Source organism: Xiphias gladius, chromosome 14 (genome assembly GCF_016859285.1).
Source record: "Xiphias gladius isolate SHS-SW01 ecotype Sanya breed wild chromosome 14, ASM1685928v1, whole genome shotgun sequence".
Lineage (NCBI taxonomy): Eukaryota > Metazoa > Chordata > Actinopteri > Istiophoriformes > Xiphiidae > Xiphias > Xiphias gladius.
This window is the reverse complement of record NC_053413.1, coordinates 7,998,863-8,021,227: the sequence shown is the minus strand read 5'-3', so window position 1 is coordinate 8,021,227 and position 22,365 is coordinate 7,998,863. Positions and strand designations below refer to the sequence as shown.

The window sequence follows — 22,365 nt, the reverse complement described above, 5'->3', positions numbered from 1 at the left end:
TATTTATATTTTTTACAGTGAGGCATTGCTCACTGACGGGCAAACAGTGACTGCTGATAGTGAAGTGCAAGAACAGGAGATAACAGCACGTAGGGGTAAACGTCCACCTTACCTAAGAACTGTTTCTGTCGTGTGGTTCTTGCCGAGAGCCGCCGAGTCACTGCCTCCTCCGGGCCGTGAGGTGGAGGAGTAGCAGTCGCAGCAGTGTGCAGTCGGATGTTGACAGGCCTGCTGCTCCGCCCGAGCTGTGGCCGCTGCCGCTATCACGTTTCTAGCAGTGTCCACATCTAGAACTTTCCTGTTACACCAGAAACACTGTCCGCATCCGCAGCAAACCCATGGCAACCGAACGGCAAGTGAAACTAAACATATAAAGTAGTTTTTATCATACTTTCATACATTTGTTTCCATTCAGGTGCTTAACGGCTGGTCTCTGCTTTGGCTTTAGCAGCTTCCCCGATAGCTTCATTGACGAAGATCCACAGAAAGCCCTGGAGGTAAACACAACCGTTAGCATTAGCGACTCTTAACGTTAGCGATCTTACGAAAATTACGGTTTCTGTTTATTTTTTTATATATAAAGGAAAATGAACGTGGAGTCCGTTACGCAATGTTTCTGATGTTAGCAATAATTTTGGCACTGTTACTAGCCAGAAAAGTTAGCTAACGTTTCCTGCTAGCATCACTTTGCAAAAAGAGCAGGGCATCATTAGCTGTATCTTTAAGTATCAGTAACATTTTAAAGGTAGTACGACAGTTATTTTGTTGTACTACACCACCATTAAAAAGGCAAGAGTTACAAGTCATGAGGAATTATTACTAGATAACAGTGGGGTTTTTTTTGTTGTTCTTTTTTTTTAGAAATGTCAGGCGGTCAGCAGGACAAGCTTGCAGTGTCATCCTCAATAGATTCGAACAGTAGTCAGTAACGAATACCTTTTACGAGGTTCATTGACTTAACATTTTAAACAGACCTCCCTTTGAATGATAGAGGCTGCTCTATGAACACTGTTACAGGAAGCGTCGCAGTTCATTTGATACCCAAAAAAATACATCGTCTTTAAAACGGTTGGGGGTGAAAGCCAGAATTGCAGAGAGAGGAGACAGCCACGTCCGCCTCAGTATCAGCATTTGCTTAGTGTTACTTTTCGACCACTAACGCCACTCTCTCCAAATCAAAAGGTTTACTGTGAGCTGTCCACTTAAATGCCTTCCCTTTTCTTATAGGCACTTAATGAGGCCTTGCAGGAAGACGCTGACAACGCTGAGTGGTTTTGCCAGCGTGCTTATGCCCACATCCTTCTGGAAAACTACAGCTGTAAGCCTACATAGTACATGCGCCGACAAACAGGATTAGTAAATAGCCTTTTTAAGAAATGAATTTGCTTGATGGTAGTTGGCTCCTCAGACTTCATAAATAACTCATTAGCCTGTGAGGTCCAGATTGCAGAAGAGGGTAATAATTTTATTAATTTAGTAATCTAGTATTAGCTTGTGTTCACTGGAGAAAATTAGAGTTGCATGACAATTCATTTTCTTCAAGCGCCATAGCCTGGATGAATATATATGTGCTGTATAATAAAGATAGTATTTTCTTCTCTCTGCAGGTGCCGCTGATGATGCCAAGAAAGCACAACAGCTACAATCCAGCCTTCCCCTTGCTTTCATGCGAACAGGGTGTGTACTGTGACATTATAAAGAAAATTATGGAAAAGTGTGCATATGTTATAGTTTATAAGTTCAGTCGAAGCCACTGTTGGTGGGCCAAAACCATTTTGTGTGATTTGGCAAAATCTGTAGTATAAATCCGCAGACATTAATTGTTTAATTTCTTAAATGACATGCCAAATGAAGTAGCACACCTACTTTTACACAATAATTTTAGGTATGAAAGTAAAACACACTTTTTCCTGTTGCTTAAGTTTTAAGTTGTGTCTCTGATGTGAATAGTTTGTTCACATCTGTGATTTTGAAATTCTGACTGCTAAATTTCAACTTACAAATTGAAAGAAAGAAAGTTGATTTGCAAGAAATGTTTGAACTTTTGCATTAACGAGACGTGTGATCCAAATTTTGAGTGTAAGTAGAAGTCACTTTTATTTTTCCAGGATTATCCAGTCTAAGTGTTTGTGGCATGTTTTTCTCTCCCAACTGCAGAATAGCAGAGTACTACCTGAACCACTATGAGTCAGCACACGCAGCCTTCACTCAGGGACACCAACTGGATGGTGAGTACTGCCTGTTTTGGCACTGAGTAGAAATTTTGCATCATCCTACTCACTGTTTCCAGCAGTAACCTGTCTGCTTCACTCTTCTCATTGAATACAAATTTGTTGCCTTTAGTGATTAAGTACATTAGAGTATGATTTCTTAACATAAAGGTTTTATTTATTGCTCATACAATGACCTCGAAAATACTAATTTCTGATCATGTAGCAGGTATCTGTCAAAGTGTATTTCAGGATAACTCAGACATTCTGGTCAACAGTTGAACCACTTACTAAATCAGTGCACAATATACTGTATATCAAAGTGCAGGTAATATGGCAACAGCTTTTTTACTTCGTTACCAGTTAATTTACTGCTGAAAATAACCTATCTGTGGATCAATCTGCATAAAAACAAACATAAGGAATTTCTGACAATTTGAACACTGTTTCTCTTTTTCCCTTTCGTAAGTGGCTGTTATATAGGCCTGAGAATACACTTTACATTGTTTATGACGACTCCTCTTCCTTTATATTTTTATATCAGGTGACCATGTTGTGTGTTGTCGTTTACATATTTTATGTAATCACTTTTGTTTTTAAATTTTTTAAATGAGTTTTTAAAAACAGGACTATACAGAAAATTGACATTTATCGTCACTGGTTTTTGTATCATTGTTAAGATGTTTGACAAGAGCAGCAGTAAATCTCTTCTTCAAAGTTTAGACTGCAGACTTCGCAGTTGTTTGTTTCTGTTTCAGTTGGACAAAATATGCACCTGCATGTTGATTACTTTATATTACTGATATATTTGGCTATTTGACTATTTGACAAATATCCAGGTTGTCTTTTAAGATGAGTAATCCAAATTTGCAACAGAATGTACTCAGGTTCATCGTAAAACACCTTTATCGTGGTGTGTCATCATCTTCTATATTGGTTTTCACGTTCCATTCTGATTGCATATGTTCATTAACAAAGAAAGTGAATGTACTGTGTCACTTGCTTTGATCATAATAAAAATCAACTGTTAACATGCTTCAAATTTGCAGACCAAAAATATCCACTTGGTATGATTATGACAATGTAACAATTACCTCTCATTCTTTTTATTCTTTTCGTGTTTATTCCTCAAGTGTTTTAATTCTGGTAATATTTGATAAAACTGTTAATTCATACATATAGATTAAATATAAACCATATAAGCTTACAAGCAAGGCAACAAGGAAAAACAGCAAATCGGCAAATATCTTTCGAATACCCTCTAGGATAGGTTCAGTACAGCCTTATTAAAACGATTATGAAAAGCTTTTTTAGAGTCTTTTTTTGCATCACATCATTCAGCAGGGCTGAATGGGTTAATGACTGTTTCATTTTTGGTAATGTCAGTCTGCATTTCAACAATGTTACAAAAGAGCAGTTGTACATTTTTAGCTTTAAGGCCAACAGGGATCCCCTTCAAAGTGGTCAGATAAGCACTAGAATATTTTAAACCACTAAGTAAGTTAATGAAACAAGTGTTAGTCCACATTGTTTTCACATTGTCAACATAAACACTATTACCACCTTTTTCAATATACAGATCAGCTGTGGCAAAATCTCGTTAATTTATTTACTGCAGAGCTACAGTTTCTCCAAATCTGCTTCAAACTGAAGGTCACCGAAAACCAACCAAAACATTTGCAACAACACATGGATGCACACTGCGTGATATGTGTGTATATTACCTAACGTTAACATGAAGAAAATGCTGTAGTTATGGCTGTAACAGCATCACTGTCATCAAGGCATGAATTGAATTTAACGGACAGATTTTTATACACTTACACTTAACAAGCTGTCATTGTATTGCTTTTTCCTTTTTTGAGTGTTGACCCTACAGGGCTTCCAGGTGTCTTCAAGGAAGCATTTCATGAATCTGTTTGTCAGAATTAAATTGTTTCCGAAAAGTCAGAAATAATGGTGCAAAAAGACCAAAAATTAAGGTCAGAGTTTAAAAAAATAATCACCAGTGTTGCATATGTTTGCTAAAATAGCTATGAATCCTTTTTTTTTCTCTTTCCGTCATTACCTTTGAGCTGCTTATATAACCTACAATAGTGTATTAAACTTATTTTACTTTATTTTACCCACTCCCATAGTTATGTGTACCCATTTCCTTCCAAGTAATTTCTGCTTTGGAAACAACCCTATTAAATTAATGACATTAGCCTTCTCCAGCACTTTCTCAAACCACTTTAGACTTCATTAACTCTTCACCAATGTTCTTTAATGTTTTCACTAAATTCTCTAATAATGCTGTAATTGTTTTTCCAAATATGTATTATTTTATTACAAAGCAAGACAGAAAATATTCTTTTTCTGTAATTTCCACAGTTTCAGACAAATCATATGAGATCTGGATCAAGCGGTGTGAGGAGATCATGGGGGGTAAGTTGCTGTACTGAAACATCTATAATGTGTGTATTCTTATTAGGCCCATATTTAGAACTGATTGGCCTTTATTTTAGGCTCATTAGGGTATTAAACTTAAGCCTTTTTTAATCTTACTGCAAGTTGTTTAATTATTTTAATTTATTCAAAATCTCCAAAGGTATTAAATATTGTTACACAATATTACCTTTGGTAGGTTTACTTAAAAGGTTTCAGACTTTCAAGTCCATTACCAGTTGCACTCTAACTTGTATTCACTGTTTTTTCCCTGCTATCAAACACTAAAGCAAACAGAACAGTCTGATTTAACAAATGAGCATGCACACATTTATGAATCTGCAGTTTGTGCTCACAGTGGTAGTGATTAGGCAGAGTTGCCTAGTCCAATAAAAGATGCATGTCATGTCTGGATGCTGTTTTTCTGGTGATGCCTGGGCCCTATGGATCATCTCAAGTAAACAAGAGCACGAGTTTTGACAAACACGCTTCACACCCGCGTGCACACGTACTCCCAGGAGTGGTATGATTCATCAGAGTTAACTTTACTGATGTTTGAAAGCCCCCGACGAGACCCGAACCCCTTCATAAGCCTGCTCAAAGACACCACACACACACACAGACAAATGCACACCAGGGTGTACATCAACCCCCCGCCGAACACTTGACGGTACCCTACCTGCACTTGCTCATGCTCACACTAGGAGCAGTCGTCTTGTCTCCTGGTGACAGTATGTTTACCACCAACCAGAACACTCGCACGGCACCTGGTTATTCCATCACATGTGGCACCCTGCTTGTATCAAAACACACAGAGACACACACGTAGACACACAGCCGTTTTCCCTTAACAGCCCTGCTCCTCACCATTTCAAACGCGACCTCATTAAGACAACATTAGCACGCCTCCTATCATCTCATCTCTCTCTTCCCTCTCTGCGCTCTCTCGCTGGGTAATGAAGTCCGTGAATAATGTATGATAGCATGCTAGTAAACGGTGATCAGGCTTGCTTGAGCTCTCAGGGCTTATAATGGGCGTAGATGGACCAGTAAACAAACTGGTGGTAAAGCTGGGAGAGTGTGTGTGTTTGTCTATGTGGTGGCATATCTATATGCTATCATTTATCTATAGAAAAATGTCTGCTAGGTTAAAAGTTATGCTCTTATAGCTTTTTAATTATAATATTTAAGTGGCTAGAGTTTGGTTTAGGAAGTTAAGGGGCGTATTGAATGCGCCCATCTGCCACAAACCCAGTTTTTTTTCTCTATCCCTCCAGATCAGACACAGAATGGCAGCGTCAACAGGGTGAGTTTCTCTACACGACCACCTGGGGGCAGTGTTGGTCTCAGCATCAGTAGACAGCATCAGCCTTGTGCACACTCCTTCAAAGAAGGAAGCTTTACTAAGCTTCTTTTTTTATGTTTTTACTCATTTGTGTCTTTTTTGTTTCATCCCTCTGCCTTATCACCACGTCTTCCTCTCTAATTGTCATCCCTTCTCGGGTGCTGGATGACCCAGCAGACACCAGCAGGTCCACCTGTGAAGTAAGTGTATAAATGTAAATATTCTCTTCGTAGGTATCAGTTTTATTCTTTTATTGTTTATTTATTATGCCAGATTCATATTTAACCAAGCCTCAGTGCTTCCAAACAGCCCCATTCTGTATAAGTGTGTAAATACAATCTGCATAGAAAATACATATTAATAATGAGCTGCTTTTTTATTATTTGATTTTCTGGGTTACATGAAGTTGGTATATTGTATTAATCAGATTAGTGGTCAAAAATAAAAAGTCCTCTCATTACTTAATCGTGTTATTCAGACTTTTTAATCGCTTGTATGTGTGTGTTTCTTGCAGACATGACTGGTACCAAACAGAATCTCAAGTTATTGTCACAGTGATGGCAAAAAACGTACCCAAGGATGGTGTGTGTGTCAACTTCATGGAAAAAGAGGTACAAACACACACTTACAGTGGCATGAAAAAGGCTGGGCACCCCTGGTTAAAATGTCTGTTACTGTGAATAGTTAAGTGAGTAGAAGATGAACTGATTTCCAAAAGACACAAACTGAAAAATTACACATTTCTTTAATATTTTAAGCAAGATTACTTTGTTATTTCCATCTTTTAAAGGTTCAAAATAATAAAAAGGAAGAGGTCTGGAAACAAAGGTTTGGGGACCCTGCAGGGTCAGTACTTAGTAACACCCCCTTTGGCAAGTATCACAGCTTGTAAACCAAGCAGCAGTCTTTCAGTTCTTTTTTGGGTAATTTTAGCCCATTCCTCCTTGTAAAAGCCCTCTAGTCCTGTGAGATTCTTGGGCCGTCTTGTTACGCTGCTCTTCTGAGGTCTGTCCAAAGATTCTCAATGATCTTTAGGTCAAGGGACTGTGAGGGGCCATGGCAAAACCTTCAGCTTGGGCCTCTTGAATGGTTCATTTTGGAAATTTGAGGTGTGTTTAGCATCATTGTCCTGTTGTAGAAGCCATCTTCTTTTCATCTTCAGCTTTTTTACAGACCTTAGTGTCGTTGAGCTCCTTTTGTTCCTGAACTGAATCCATTCTTCCCTATACCAGTGAAATGTTCCCTGTGCCACTGGCTGCAACACAAGGCCAAAGCATGATCGATCCATCCAAGTGCTTGACAGTTGGACAGGTGTTCTTTTCATGAAATTCTGCTCCCTTTTTTCCCCAAACAAACATTTGCTCATTTCAGTAAAAAGTTCGATTTTATCTTTCATGAGTCCACGGGACTTGTTTCCAAAATGCACCAGGCCTGTTTAGATGTTCCTTTGCAAACCCCTGATACAGAATTTTATGGTGAGGATGCATGAAAGGTTTTCTTCTGCTGACTCTTCCATGAACGTCATATTTGTGTCACTGTACAGTAGAACAGTGCACCACCACTCCAGAGTCTGCTAAATCCTCCTGATGGTCTTTTGCAGTCAACGGGGGTTTTGATTTGTCTTTCTAACAATCCCACGAGCATTTCTCTCAGAAAGTTTTCTTGGTCTTCCAACTTAACCTCCAACATTCCTGTTAACTGCTCTTTCTTAATTAAATCACGAACTGTGAATTCGGCTACCTGAAAACGCTTTGCTATCTTCTTATAGTCTTCTCCTGCTTTTGTGGAAATCAATTTTCAGAGTGCTAGGCAACTGCTTAGAGGAGCCCATGGCTGCTGATTTTTGGGACAAGGTTTGAGGAGTCTGAGTATTTAAAAAGCTTTGAAATTTGCATCACCTTGCTTTTTTCTAACAAGTCATAGCCCTAACAGCTACTTAAGGTCTGAAACCTTGGTAAAAGTTATCTGAGAGCTCAAATCTCTTGGGGTACCCAAACTTTTGTATGGTGCTCCTTTCTTTTTTTTCACTCTAAAATTGTACAAAACAAAAATAATTCACTAATATTGCTTAAAATGTTGAAAAGAATGTTTCACCTTTAACTTTATGCATTTTGGAAATCAGTTCATCTGCTACTCACCTAACTATTCACTGTAAATGCAGTATTGAAGTGAAGAGAGTCTGTGTTTTCTCTCGTGTGTGTGTGTGTGTGTGTGTGTGTGTGTGTGTGTGTGTGTGTGTGTGTGTGTGTGTGTGTGTGTGTGTGTGTGTGTGTGTGTGTGTGTGTGTGTGTGTGTGTGTGGAACAGAGATGGGTTAGCTATTGGGTGATTCCTCAGGGGGGCCCATTAGATGGGTCTCATACACACATACACACTCACGCACACACACGATCTCCCCACAGACCCAACCATGCCTCAAGTGGTGCCTTGTTAACATTGCCCCTAAAGTACAGATCTAAGAACAATTTACCCTCCCCAGCTTTTCCAACCTCCTAATTGTCTGTAGATAGAAGGCATAACTGATCTAGGATCAGCCACACAGTCCTCCAGGGACAACCCTCTCTCTTTCCCTTTTTTCTCTTTTCCTTTCTGTCTTTCCACTTCTTGTTCGCCCTCTCAGAGGGGTAACTGCAGGGCACCCCAGGGAACGGCTTTGTCTTTCCTAATAGAATAACAAACTAAGTTTACCCCATTTCAGAAGAAATTGTTCACTCACTCTGAATCACACAGTCACTTGTTAAGCTGCCTCTGTGGTGCGAAGTAGAGATAAGTTCATATATTTTTTACTAGGTCAGTATAGACAAAAGAAATTAAAGATGAAAGGCAGCGGTTCCAGTTATTTTCCCTGGTGACTGAGTATGCAGCAGCTGTATACCTACAGACAGTGCGGGAATTCAACTGGAAATTAATATTAAGGCTTTGATAGCTTTGTGGAATTGCCCAAAAGCTACTTGAGCTAACTTTCTAAGCTTTTGTCCCCCGATGAACTACTTCTTGCATTAATTTGGTCTGAAATCAGAAAAGTCCACTTTTAGTGAAGTGGTAGGCGGTACATTGCACATGATTACAGGCTGAAGTGATGTAGTGTTTGTCCAAAAAATAAAATAAAGTAACATACAGTGTGTTTGTATATGAGGGCAGCATTTACCAAGTGATGAGTGTGTGGGCCACAGCTGAGCCCGTGTCCCTCTAAACCTGCAAGACTCCTACCCACCAAGACCGTCCCAGTGAGTGACAGGCTGTTAGGAGCTGTCTGACCCCCCCCCCCCATCACCGGTCAATCTGTGGCTGAAGGGGACAGGGCAAGGATACTCCTGGCTGTCACGCCAGCCACATCAGATGATTATTCTCATGGACATGCTGACACCTTTACCCCCTGCTCGCTCCTCAATTTTCTGTTTCCTAAAGATTGCGTTTAAATAAAATGAAAAATATTGGTGCCACACTTTCACCACAAGGATTGTTGAATTTTTATCTGATCTAAGAAGAGTTATAAAAATGACCTGTCTGAATGGATGTTTTACATCATTGTCATGGTACTACCTTATATGAGACTTTATGACATATTTGTATGTTTTCCTAGTTGCTTACGACTAAACTTTAAGGCAGACAATGAGGGGTAATGACTAATATCTGGTGTGTTTGGTGTCTTCAGCTCGATGCCAAGATACAGCTGGCATCAGGGGAGTACTACAACTTCCACCTCTACCTCCTGCACCCCATCGTCCCTCAACAGAGCAACTTCAAGATCCTCACCACCAAGGTACCACACCCATCCCATTCAGTTATCTTGATTAGAGCGTTTAGATGTCAATAATGTCCTGTAGAAACTTTTAAATCAACAGAGAGTGCACTTTTTAGGAATAAAATGTTGATTTTAACATTAGCAGCTATGAATATTTTACATTCTGGCATACATTTTTGATGATTTGACATGTTTTTGACAGGCTCAACAGACAATTTACTCAGGCAGGTGACATGCTCGTGAAGCAGTAACCAACTCAGACTCTCAGACTTAAATGCTTTCAAAAACACCAGATGTGTTAAACGGTTCATTGTACACTAAAGGACGCATCAAAGTATTGTGATATGTGTTCTCTGATGTTTGAGCACACGGGACAAAAAAAATGCTCCTTTTGGCCTTGCTAGGGTCACAGTAGCTATGACTAACTAAACAATGAGGGGTAAACATTTAAATAAAAGATGATCATATGGCATCAGTCTTAGTAGATAACGTAGGTGCCAGCATCGTCATGAACGCATACAAGGTTTTGGCCATTTCTGGAGCATCCTTGAATGTGAAGCTATGTAATCCTCCAAGAAGAAAGTCAGGAAACATGATACTTCTGCTGGGTGTGTCGTGAAATAACAATAACATATATTGAATTACCTGCTTCTCACATAGAGTAGTATTAGATAATAGGTTTCAGATTTTTTTCTTCTCAGCAAGCCCAGCTGTAGTTGAAAATGAAACGTTTACCACTTTACAACTTTTTGAAGTTTTTCTGAACAACATGAACAAACAAGGAAGAAAAACATTTTTAGGTCATGAAAATACTCCAGCTAATTTTTTGAAAGTCAGTTAAAAGTCATTGAATCTTACACAGAATCAGTGGAACACTGTCTGTAGCCTTCCCATCCTAGAAGTTACTCTCAACAAAAAAGAAGCAGACTATTAAACATGGCAGGGAACATTTCTTATGTTGCTGTGAAGAAAATATGATGTAGTAATGTCACACACGGGAGAAAAGCAGGCACTTCTGTCCTCTGAACTGCAGTTTTACCAAAGAGCATCAAGAGACATGATAGTTTGTCTGTGTATTCAGGCTTTTATTGTCCTAATAGATGATCATTATTATTTTTGTATCTTTGTTAAAAAAAGCAAGTAATCAAATATCAGATAACAGAAAAAAGGCAAAGGAGAAAACCATGCGGATGAAAGTTTAAGCGGCTCACTGAAAGTGTTGCTGATCATTACTTGGGTTAGTAGTCTTAAATTAACATCTTAATCTCTTCAATAATTTAAAGCAGTATAAAGTAGACTGTCACCACCTATAATTCCTTAATGCTGGTAAAGCTTACTGTAGCTGAGGAAGAAATGAGAAAATCCACTCTCGTGTATACAGTCCAGCTCCTGTGGAGACGCTGGCGCAGTTCATCTGAGCAGCTAACAGGAGATTGACGCATATGCACAAATCCTCACCCCTACACACACAAACCGTATGCACACATTTATTAGGGCTGTGGTTGCAGAGAGTTCCTCAGCACTGTTTAAAGTGATAATGGGCCTAATGAGTAGGTAGGGCACTTTTAACTATAGACTAATTAGTGTGTACTATAGAGGATGTGGGCTAATGAGTGTGCTGGCAGAGCATGTGCTGATTCAGGGTTTAGACCACTGTCAGGTTTTAGCCTGTGGATCAAGAGGCAGGTTTTTGTGTGAGTTGTTTCTATTGTTGTTTCAATCGTTAAGGGGAGGGATTTGATTTTTAGGGCACTGAACAACCTGACCTTGTCAATACAGTACAACATAAACCTTTGCTTTGTTCCTTGGGATCCTGTTTACCCTTAAAAGCTATTATTCTGAGGGCGGTAGACAATCTTTCCACAGTTTTTGGACATAGCATCTTCAGAGGCATCCCTTGATGTAACCCTTTTCTAAGGATTATAATTTTAGTCAGTAAGAACGTAGTTTGCATTTTAACCACTTAATGCCACCTTACACAGGTGGTAAAACCATAATTTATTGTTAAACACAGCGCTGGGAATCGAACTGTATCAAGTATTGGTATCAAGGTCTGTGGAATGTCAGGGCAGATTCGGTTTACTCGTTTTTTGATCAGATAGTTTTTGACTAAATTTAGGCGAGATTTCCTAAGAGCGTGGCATTTGTGCTGCAGTTCTCAGTGAATTTGCAGCCTTATCTTTGTATATTTACTGTATCCCCTGATTTACCAAAGCAGCAGCTCATTACGCAGTCAGGTGCTGGACTGATCCTGGGACTTCCCTTCGGACGCAGTTTAGCTTTGGGATTTCTCCCCAAAAATAAATTATGAAATTTAGTGATCTTAACTCCACAACATTTACTTTAACCAAAGTAAAACTCCACATGAGGAAAAGAAGTTTATTACTCATAAACTATAAAATTACAATCTTTAGGTCTATTTATATTAATTCCAATAGTTGACAGATGTCCTTTATGTGAAGTGAAAAAGAGATGCTCAAAATGTACACAAGCCACCCACACAAGTGGAGAGGAATGGAGTAAAGGTGGTATTGATACAGCTGACATTTACTACAATACTGAGGTAAATGCAGTCAAATTCATTACATAAATGCCTTATGCATTATATACTGTAAATGTCATTTGTAAAGACAACAGTGCCGATGAAGCCTGTTGGGATTTTACAATACAAATATTGACAAGTGCATATTCAAGTTTTATAAACCCAGGTCACTCCCTGCCCCGTTTGTAGGAAAAAAATAGTTGTAATGTTCTATTATAATTATTGCTCTATTTTTCTTTTTAAGAATTCCGTTTTTTATATGTCAGTCTATATTTTTCTTAGTTTCTTTATTTTTTGATAATGTATTCAGTTCAGCTATCTTGATATTTTTTGTGCTCCAACCACTCGCTGTCGCACTAAGATAAAGTCACATATCTTTTCACGCCACAACCTTCCTTGTGGCTCTTGTAAATCCCATTTGCATTAAGTTCAGCTACACTTTTTTCAGAGGCAGAAAACTTTCCTCATAAAACGGTCTGTTGAAAATTGCGTGACCTTAGAAAATTGTGCGGAATACACAATCAACCTGTGTTAGCATGTCTCCAACTATTATTTGTGCAGTCTTTCTTGCAATGTGGAAAGAGACGCACCTTCCAACTATTTGCTAAAATGACACATAAAGCTCGACTCCAGCCAACAGGTGCAAAAGCCTTAGTAAATCTGGCCTTTTGACTGGTCTGTGTTGTTGTTCTTTTCTGGTTTACAGTGTGAATAGACTACCCTGTCTTTAGCTTAAATTAAAAAAATTAAAATGTATTAACTTTACTTTATAAAAATTTACACATCATCAATATGATATAAATGTGTTAGATTTAGCTAATTTAGGTTTTAGGGTAATTTTCATCTACAGTCCCAATTAATTTTACAAGTAATCTTGTATGTGTTTTGACACTATTTGACATTTGAGATGTTACGCTTGTGTTATGAAATAAAAAGGGCTTTTGCTTAAAAAAATAAACAGCTTTGAATTTTTGAGCAAGGTATCAAAAAAGTATGATTTTTAGTAAGCATACTGAAAGTCAAAAAGTGCCCAGCCCTATGTATGTTTTGTTTTAGATTAACACAGATCAGCCACAACATTAAAACAAGGGTTCACAAGTGCCTGAAAAGATAGGTTGTGGTATTAACTTTTAAAAATCCCAACGCAAGCCAAGCCCCAGAACCTCTGACAGCAATGGTGATATTTATTTTAGTTTATTTTACAGCAAGGCCACAGGGAGGAATGATAGGACAGTACATGATCACACGTGTTGGAATGACACACTGTGTGGTGCCAGAGTTGTCAGAAGATGTTGGGAAATTTGATTGGTAGCATTATATAACCTTGTGTCTACATTGTGTGAACTATATACACTGGCTACACCGTGCCAAGTAGAGTCTGCCCTGCGAAAAAACTGCCCCCCTCAGAAAACACTCACTCACTTTCTCACTTTTCCATGGCAACAGCAGACACTGCATACCAGAGGTGCACGTGGGTTGCAGCTTAAACAAGGGCTCAGTCTTAGAGAGACCACAGCCGAAGATGGTCTTAGACTCCCTCTCCTCATCTCTACAGTCACTTTTTTTTTTCTCTTTCTTCCTCATTTACCTTCTTTGCAACTGTTTTGTCAATCTGTCCATACCTTCTCACAAACACACACACACACACCTTCTGTCTCTCACTCTGACTTACGCTCATACAAACACACACACCCAGCTCTAGGATAACGAGAGAGAGTGTTCAACCCTCCTCCTCTCCCACAAAGCCCCGACTGTTCCCTGGTCCATTGGGCTCCTCGGGTTCACATGGACCCTACATACACACACACACACACACACACACACACACACACACACACACACACACACACACACACACACACACACACACAACACACACAACACCAAGCTCATAACTCCTTATTGGTAAGTACAACATTTAGAGGTTCAAAATGGCATAAAAGCTCCCAACTCTGAATCAACTACAGGTGACGTGCATGCACACGCATGCACAACAATGTGAGAGACCCCAACAAACTGAGCAGCTTTCTCGATGCGTGTCTCATTTAAATTTTTTGGAGCCATTTCATTTTTCTGAAGCCAAGGAGCCACTGGGGGGAAAAAACATTCAAATGAACAACGGCATCAGCAAATCAAGTTTCTCCAGATTGGCATGCATCCCTAATGAAGGGGTTTTTTTTGTTTTTTTTTTGTTTTCTTTTTTAAATGCATTGCCCTCGGAGCTGTTGATTCCCAACCAATGTCGGTCTGTCTGTCTCTGTAATAGCCTGCCCTGCACTCTTCGCTCCACAATGTTTACGCTTCATCTCCTCGCTGTCTTTAAAGACAACTTAGCAGGGGAAGGCTAAGCCGGGCATGAGCGTGCATGCGCACAAACACACACACACACACACACACACACACACACACATACAAATACAGAGGCTGAACAGTAATCTCATGCTTGTGCCATCTACACAAAGTATTCGCACTGTGTGTGCGTTAGCGTTGTCTGTAGCACATTATCTTCAGTGCGACCTCCTCCTGTCCTCCACTACGACAGACATTCCAACCGCAGGGGTCACCGCGACAACGGGGAGCCAATTACACACCAGTGTGTTTGATCAGAACAGACGGCTGACACACACACACTCAGGCGCGTGCACGTTAACACACTCAACGCAATTTTGAATCCACAATCACTTGTTCATTCAGTTCCAAACTCATCTCTTTTCGGCAAATAGCTAAAGTGGCATCTCCCCTCTTTAATTTGCATGCCTGTCAACGTCTAAGAATGTTTATATTTATTTCATTTATGTGTCTTTTTAGGCGAGCTTGTTTTGAAATCCACAGGGATCTGGAAAAAGAGGGAGAAGATGCTGGGTGAGGAGTCATGGCAGGGAGAAGGGGGGGCGATGGTTACAAACACATGTGACAAGCGACACAGGACCCCAGTGCCCCTCTGTAAATAGCATGTGTGTGTGCCCACATGTACGTCTGTGTGTGTGTGTACTTGTACTTCTATCTTTGTGAGGACCAGTTTGAGTTATAGCCCTAATGGAGTGAGGACATTTTGGGAAAGTGAGGATGTCCTCACAAGTTTTAAAGGGCTGTTTGATGGTAAGGACTTGGTTTGAGGGTTCAGGTCAGAATCAGGTTTAGGGTTGGGGATAGGCATTTAGTTGTGATGGTTAAGGTTAGGGTAAGAGGCTAGGGAATGCATTAGGTCAATGTCCTCACAACTAATGTAAGACCAGTATGTGTGTGTAGTGCAGTATTGTATAGTCCAGCCCCTGGGGTCCTGTGGGTGGTGGCCCCTGTATGTTGCTCTGCTGTCACATCCCTTTACGAGCCATCGCTTCGCCTGTCAAACACACAGAAACGCACACAGAGAGACACACACACGGTGCCTGGCCTGCCATGTCCCTTAAAAGCCAGGAAACGCAGATGTGGCAGCAGATTAATGTTGTATGGCCCAGGAGCACGCATAGAAGCACACACACTTTGACTCACACACAGAAAGAAAAACACACAAAAACATTCGAGACAGTAAATGGCACCTGCAGCACTGGCTGGTAATATTAAGGTGATAACATTTAGTTTGCCAGGTCTGCAGTGTTCTTTCCTGTTCTCAGACTTTTTCTCAGCCAGAAACTTTCTCTGATTATGAGTCAATCCAGAAAAAACAGTCCGACAGGCATATGACTTGCTGCCTTGTTACAAGCCTCATTAAAACCAAAACTTGAGCAACTCTACCGGCTAGATAACTGGACTAAAATTATTTTAGAATTAATATCAGAATATGAAACTGTATCCACAGGGGTAACCAAAAAAATCTAAACACATACTAAAAAAGACTTAAGATCTATTAATCAGAATTACAAGCACTGCTATAAAAGCCATATTAGGCTGAACTCCAATTAGCAGCATTTGTCAGCCATTAGACATGTCTGGCAAATCAACACTTTGATACCTACTGAGGTCTTCAAAGCATCAGACCCCTAACAGAGCTCAAAAGGTCTGTACCCAGATTTCAGGTGCATCCGTCAAAAACTCAAAATGAATTCATATGCTTAGCAGTATCTGTCTCAAAAATGGATTGAAATCAGTTTGTCAAACACAAACTGCTTTGACAAAGAGGAAAAACCCTGACAGCTGATCAGCAGGGTTTAATGAATCACTATTTTTTTTAAAAACTGTCTCCTGGATAATTAAACAATAGAATATACGCTACATGTCATGGTGTCACTTTTTACCTATTTATGAGAAAACATAAATACATATGCATACATTTTTGCGAAGGTAGATTATCTAAATGCTATGTTACCCATGAGTCCAAAACCCAAAGATTTTCGGGTTATTTTGATATCACACGAGAAGCTGATACCAGAAAATGTTTGGCATTTTTTCTTGAAATATAACTAACACAATTAATCAGTTATCAAAATAGTAAAAAGCGTTTGGATGTTTCTTAGCGATATGCACTTGGAAATTTTCGTTAACTTCCCTTCTTACATTTTTACGCACACAGGCTTGTACCTTTCTATACTATATTAAAGAACTAGATATTTTGTGACACAGTTGCCTATCATTTATATTGAGGATTGCAGCCAGGAGAGTTTCATGCAAATCCTTTTCAAGTGCTCTAACAGTCTATGCAGAAAATGAACTGGAGGTAAAGGTAATCTCCAGAATCCTGGTATCTCAAAATAACTCCTTCCACCTCAACAGTGGTTGACTCATATGACCCACCTTTGTAGCAGTGTTTACAGTGGTGGTTTAGTAACTTCAAAGCGGAACTCCTTTTCCATCACTTTTTTTTTTTTCATTTACTTCCTGTATGTACAGTATGCTATAAGAGCTAGCGCAAAATTTTTTCCAATCTCATCAGAAGGCAAAAGTATTTCTAACTATTTTGAACGGCCATATTTAAAGGCAGGTTGAAATGCCAGCCATCATAAAGAGGAGCGAGATGCCACATGTTCATACACATGAGCGTCTCTCCTGACATTCGTAGTGTTACATTGTTTTCACACACAAAAAGTGACTGAAATAGTTGAGTAAAGGATGGAAAAGGAGAGGTTGACCGCGAAGTTCGAACCTTGCTTGCTTCCTCACCTCTGTACGCCTGGGTTGCAGCAGAAAGTGGGTGTGAAAGTGAGGATACAGGCCCCCAGTTACAACTTCAGAAAGGTGTGGGGGGACGGGGGTTCTCTGAAGCTGTTCTACCACCCGATAGGCGCTCCTGCTGAAGCACATTGGTGTATGCAAGTATGTGGGTTGAATAGATGGAAGACAAGTTGTAATATTCCAACTGCAGTTGCTGTAAAAGATCCGTTGCGGTTCATGTCAAAATGTATGAACTTCCCTTTCCATAAGTAAGCTAGCAAAATGTTTTAATCATCACAGAGTTTCTGATTGTGCGCACAAACTTGCATTGGGAAAAAAAGTTATGTGTCACACTCTTCTGATGGACGAATATGATATATTTGGGCAGTAACTGGTATTCTCAGCAGAGATCTTCTTTTTTTAGCTCCTCTGCTCTTTGGAAAGTTACCTTCGGACACTGCACAGATGCCTCACTGTGCAAGAGGCCCTTTGTGGGGCAGAAAGCGCTGACACATACCAAAGTGATCAATCAGTTCACCGCCACTCGCACTAGCTCATCATCTCGCTGGAGAAGGTAGCAGCGATCATACTGTCTCATTTCCCTCAATCTGCTCCCCTCACTCACGCTTTGCTCAGTGCCACTCAGCCTCTCTCTCTGCCTCCTCGTCTCTAACCTTGTCTACCTCTTGGTTCCCCTCTTCTCTTCTGGCACCCTCATAAATGAATCATCGCATCGCCCAGCAGAGCAGAAATGTTCCTTAATTGCACCGACATAACCAGTGCTGTCTTTCATATCAAACACACTGACACACACACACACACACACACACATCGTTAATGGGTAGTAGGGGGTGGCGTGGGGGGACACATAGCGCTGCAGCTCGCGTGTCTCGCTGGTATGTGCCCTGTCAATGCAGCTCAGTGTTAAAAGTGTGTGTCCATGTCCTCCTTCCACACATTGTTTTCCTCCTATCCCATGTTCTCCCAGTGTAATGATTTGGATCAGATGCTGCTGTGTGGAATTAGGATCTCCCCTTCCTCCTCCCTCTCCTCTCCCTCCTGCTCCGTCTCTCACACTGGCCCTCTGGCTGACAGGCATCTCGTTAGCGCAGTATGTCTGTCAGTGAGGTTGGAGATTGAGCTGTGCCCCCGCATATCCCTGATGTCTCTCTCACGCAAACACACACACACATTTGGAAGCTGAGTTGACGACAGCTCTGAACAGCCAGTCTCTCTGGCCTCAATAATGATCTGATGTCCTGTACTTTTAAGATGTCGCTCTAATGGAAGCGTTATTTTTGTCCTTCGCACCAAAGAAGGCCATTTTGCTAAACATTGTTATCTTCCTTGTTCCCTCTCGTTCTTCTTCTCTGTCAGGTGGAGATCAAGATGAAGAAGACAGATGCCATCAGATGGGAGAAGCTAGAGGGAGAAGGACAGGAGTCCAGCATCAAGCACTTCAATCCTAGTCAGTCCACAGCTTCGGCATTTACGCTTCTTCCCCCAACTATCTCCTGTCTGTGCTCTCATCACGCTGTCTCCCCCTTTCTCCCTCAGCCTCTTCTTCTCTCTCTCTCTTTGCAAAGATCAATATAAGCGCCTGTGTTTGTCTGTTCGGCAATAAAACGAGTTTGGGCAGTCAAGCCCTGCTAGAGTCTTTCATTAGTCTGACAGCAAAAGTAGGCAGGGAGAGGGAAAGGTATGACAGCAAAATATGACTCAGTATTTTAGCCAACACATTCCTGTTACTGACAGGATTAATTACTTATGTAAGTGTGTGTGTGTGTGTGTGTGTGTGTGTGTGTGTGTGTGTGTGTGTGTGTGTGTGTGTGTGTGTGTGTGTGTGTGTGTGTGTAAGGTAGAGTAAAAGTTAAGTGGGCAGCCAAACTATCCTCCATGCAACCAGCTCACCCTGTACAACACCCTGTTTATAAGTGCCTTCTTATGACTTAGGCCAGTGTTACATTCAAACATGATATTTGGCATCTGACTTTATGGGATCACGTTGCCGTATGGCCACACTTGGCCTCAATATGTCTGCGATGTGTCTGGTGCTGTATTTATGTAAATCTGTGTCTGGGATTGCATTTCCCGCTCTCCCTCTTCATCTCTTGTTGAGATTATAGTGGGCGTATTGCATCCAGAAATTATAGAAATCAAATCACATTGTGATCCGTCAGTATCCAAGTTGGATGATTCAGTAGCAAAGTGAGTGAAATTAATTCAGACCAGGCCAATTAATACATCTTGTTGTCATTCGATGATAAAAGTCAAAGTATTATGAACACACGCATTGTTCCTTAAACGCAATGAGCTATTTGTTTCGTTGTTTTGACGAACTCTGCTTGATGTCTTGCCAAATGCATCTCAGTTGGTGTAAAGTCTCTCTGACCCTGTCTTAACTGAAACTGTATGAACTGTAGTCTTTTTAAACACTGTTTCCCTTTTGCAGCGGATCAGTACCCATCATCGTCCCACTACACCCGCAAATGGGACAAGATGGTGGTGGACATCAGTGAGGAGGAGAAAAACGAGAAGCTGGAGGGAGATGCGGCGCTCAACAAGCTCTTCCAGCAGATCTACTCAGATGGCTCAGACGAGGTCAAGCGAGCCATGAACAAGTCCTTTGTAAGTTTTAATCTTAACTGACATGCATCTTTTTGGCCGGTATTCAAGAACCCATAGTAACCACGCATGTTATTTTGCACACAAGGACGCGTGTGGGATTAAATGAAGAGGTACCGTTATTAACATTAGTATAACATCATTTTCGTTAGGTGCATATTTTAGCAGGTCATAAAAGAGATGCCTTTTTATTATGGGTTTTGGTAACTTTGCACTCCGCAGCTTTGAGAAATTGGAGAAAAGCTTGTCTCTGAGTTCACACAAAACAACACAGAAATTAGCCCTTGGTCTGTTCATCCACTAGATTTCCAAGAAGTGACACAGTTTTGAATGCAGCAACTGTAGATCATTAGAGTTCTGTTCAGACAGAAAGCAAAGCAAATTTTTGCCTCCTGCCATATCGGTCAGATTTCACTGCTGGATCGTAGGTGTTTATTTGCCCCAAATGGACATTGTACCAACTGTACACGTTAGCCGGACCTTAGCTGGAAGCTAGCTAGCAACAGATGCACTGACTGTGTCTGTGGGAGTGCGTCTGTGTGTTTGTGTTCTGCCTCTGACTGGACTCAGAACTCACCACAAACTCAAGAACAATCCTAAAATTGGTTTTGCATTCTGTCTGAACACAGTAACAAGTCCCACTCTCTGCTGCAGAGTTTTCCTCCTCAGTCAGCTGTCGGGAGCAGTGGCCACAGCAACACTCCCAGTTTCCTGAGTTTCGTTGCGGGACGGTCCTGTCTGCCTCCATTCTTTGCCTTTGCTCCTCCGTTTGAATGAGCTCCCCGTCTGTGTACTCCAGTTTCAGTAAATATGTTGTCCAGATATAATCGTTATTTTGCCAAAATCACGTTTCTTCAAACTCTACAACAGAGGTGCTGAGTGCAAAGTTAGATGACCCCCAGTCAGAACAGTCACAAATATGTGAATAAGAAAAATACTGTAGTTTTCCGTAAATGAAAGAATTATTTATTTGCACCTGTGTGATCCACACATCATTTGAAGAAAAAGTAGCGGAGTACATGCAGTGTGGACTGGTGCAGCGGTAACTGATTGTCTAGTTAATGAGCTTCCGTACGAGTGTATTTATTTGTACGGAAGGATGTGTAAGGGTGTGTGATTGCAGCTAAATGATTTGATGATTGGGGTGAATCAGCATTCTGTGTTATTAACCTACGACTCACGATGCTGGAGTACAGCGGTGCACTTGAAAAAGGATTTGCTGTAATTTCCAACATAAAAACCACAGCTGATGGTGTTTTAACATTCATGTCAAGTCTCTACATTTGGTTTAAACTACGCAGAGCAGAAGACCTTTAGGAGAATAAAGGTCAGCTTATATGGAGATCAGCACTTTGAATTCTTTGACTTTTCAGCCTATTATGAAGAAAGAAGATATTCAAAATTAAATATTGGTCCAAAAAAAAAAAATCAACTTTGTCCATCAATGCTTATGGAAAGTTGCTGCAGCTGACTTGTCTAAGCATTTTTAAGCAGGGAGAAGGTGTTGCATAACTACTGATGACAGACTGTTCTGCTGCTCTCCCTCTGTCTCTCCTCCCCGTGCAGATGGAGTCAGGTGGTACAGTCCTGAGCACCAACTGGAAAGATGTGGGCAAGAGAAAAGTGGAAATGAGCCCACCAGACGATGCAGAGTTCAAGAAGTACTGAGCAACCCCCACCCCCCTCTCTTTTGTTTGACATCATCTTTCTTCACAATTGTCCATCAGAGCTCCAGCGGGAGTCCTCCTTGCTCTGCAGTCTCCGCGGCCATCCACTTCCTCCCCTCAGTTATGTCGTCCCTCTGGTGTTTTCACGCCGCGTTAGTGCAGGGAGCCTCGTTGTTCCCACTGTCACTCGTCAAAACCACACACGACCTACTCTCTGCAATAGCTTAATTCCAGATGGAGTCAGTTCATTTGAATAATCTGTTGAACAGATTCATTTCCATTATCTGATTTTTTTTTTTTTTTTAAAGGCCAATGGACTCAAAAGGGAACTGAGGTCTGGATTCAAATGTGACTGAATGACCTGAAATGCTCAAATTCAACCATCAGATTCTTATTTTCTCTCAAAGTTTTCTCAGAACACCCACAGCCTTTCTTTTCAGGAGCCTTTGATGACTCTCTATTATCAGCACTTGTATAAAAATGTAAAAAAAAAAACTGAAAAAAAACGAACCAATTGAGATATTTAAATGAAAATTATGAATGCATTTCTTGGCTCATACAGTTTTTTTTCTTATACACTCAGTAGAAAGTCAACAGCAATACTCTGCAAACTGACTAGTGTGGAATCTGTGTGAAATGTCAGCCAGTGGCTTAGCACTGGCCAGGATCAGTTTGATTCCAGCTACAGTGTAAATAAAGGATTTGTTGTTCGGCTTA

At 40.6% G+C, this 22,365-nt stretch overlaps 1 protein-coding gene and 1 long non-coding RNA gene across 4 annotated transcripts in view; one reads left to right on the top strand and one right to left on the bottom strand.

Annotated features, from left to right (window-relative positions):
• LOC120798904 overlaps positions 1-229 on the bottom strand; it is a 9,384-nt gene extending 9,155 nt beyond the window's left edge. The window contains exon 1 of the long non-coding RNA XR_005708760.1: positions 113-229. This is a non-coding gene — a long non-coding RNA (uncharacterized LOC120798904). The remainder of the gene's footprint in view (positions 1-112) is intronic.
• Positions 139-22,365, top strand: sugt1 (SGT1 homolog, MIS12 kinetochore complex assembly cochaperone). 3 transcript variants are annotated; one of them, XM_040143698.1, is made up of 13 exons: positions 139-352; positions 452-497; positions 1,228-1,318; positions 1,608-1,677; positions 2,158-2,228; positions 4,584-4,637; positions 5,915-5,943; positions 6,157-6,182; positions 6,497-6,593; positions 9,637-9,744; positions 18,734-18,824; positions 19,809-19,984; positions 21,548-22,365. In XM_040143698.1, the coding sequence occupies exons 1-13, from the start codon at positions 339-341 to the stop codon at positions 21,647-21,649; spliced, it is 975 nt and encodes a 324-aa protein (XP_039999632.1). In that variant the 5' UTR covers positions 139-338; the 3' UTR covers positions 21,650-22,365. The 3 variants fall into 3 exon arrangements, with proteins under 3 accessions (XP_039999632.1, XP_039999630.1, XP_039999631.1); XM_040143696.1 differs by having other exon boundaries at positions 449-497; XM_040143697.1 differs by having other exon boundaries at positions 141-352; positions 449-497; positions 6,160-6,182.

Bases quoted from the DNA above. Each gene is read 5' to 3' on its own strand.
- sugt1 (XM_040143696.1), top strand. The intron at 2,229-4,583 runs GTGAGTACTGCC...TAATTTCCACAG, and splicing joins TCAGGGACACCAACTGGATG to TTTCAGACAAATCATATGAG. The intron at 9,745-18,733 runs GTACCACACCCA...CTTCTCTGTCAG, and splicing joins TCAAGATCCTCACCACCAAG to GTGGAGATCAAGATGAAGAA.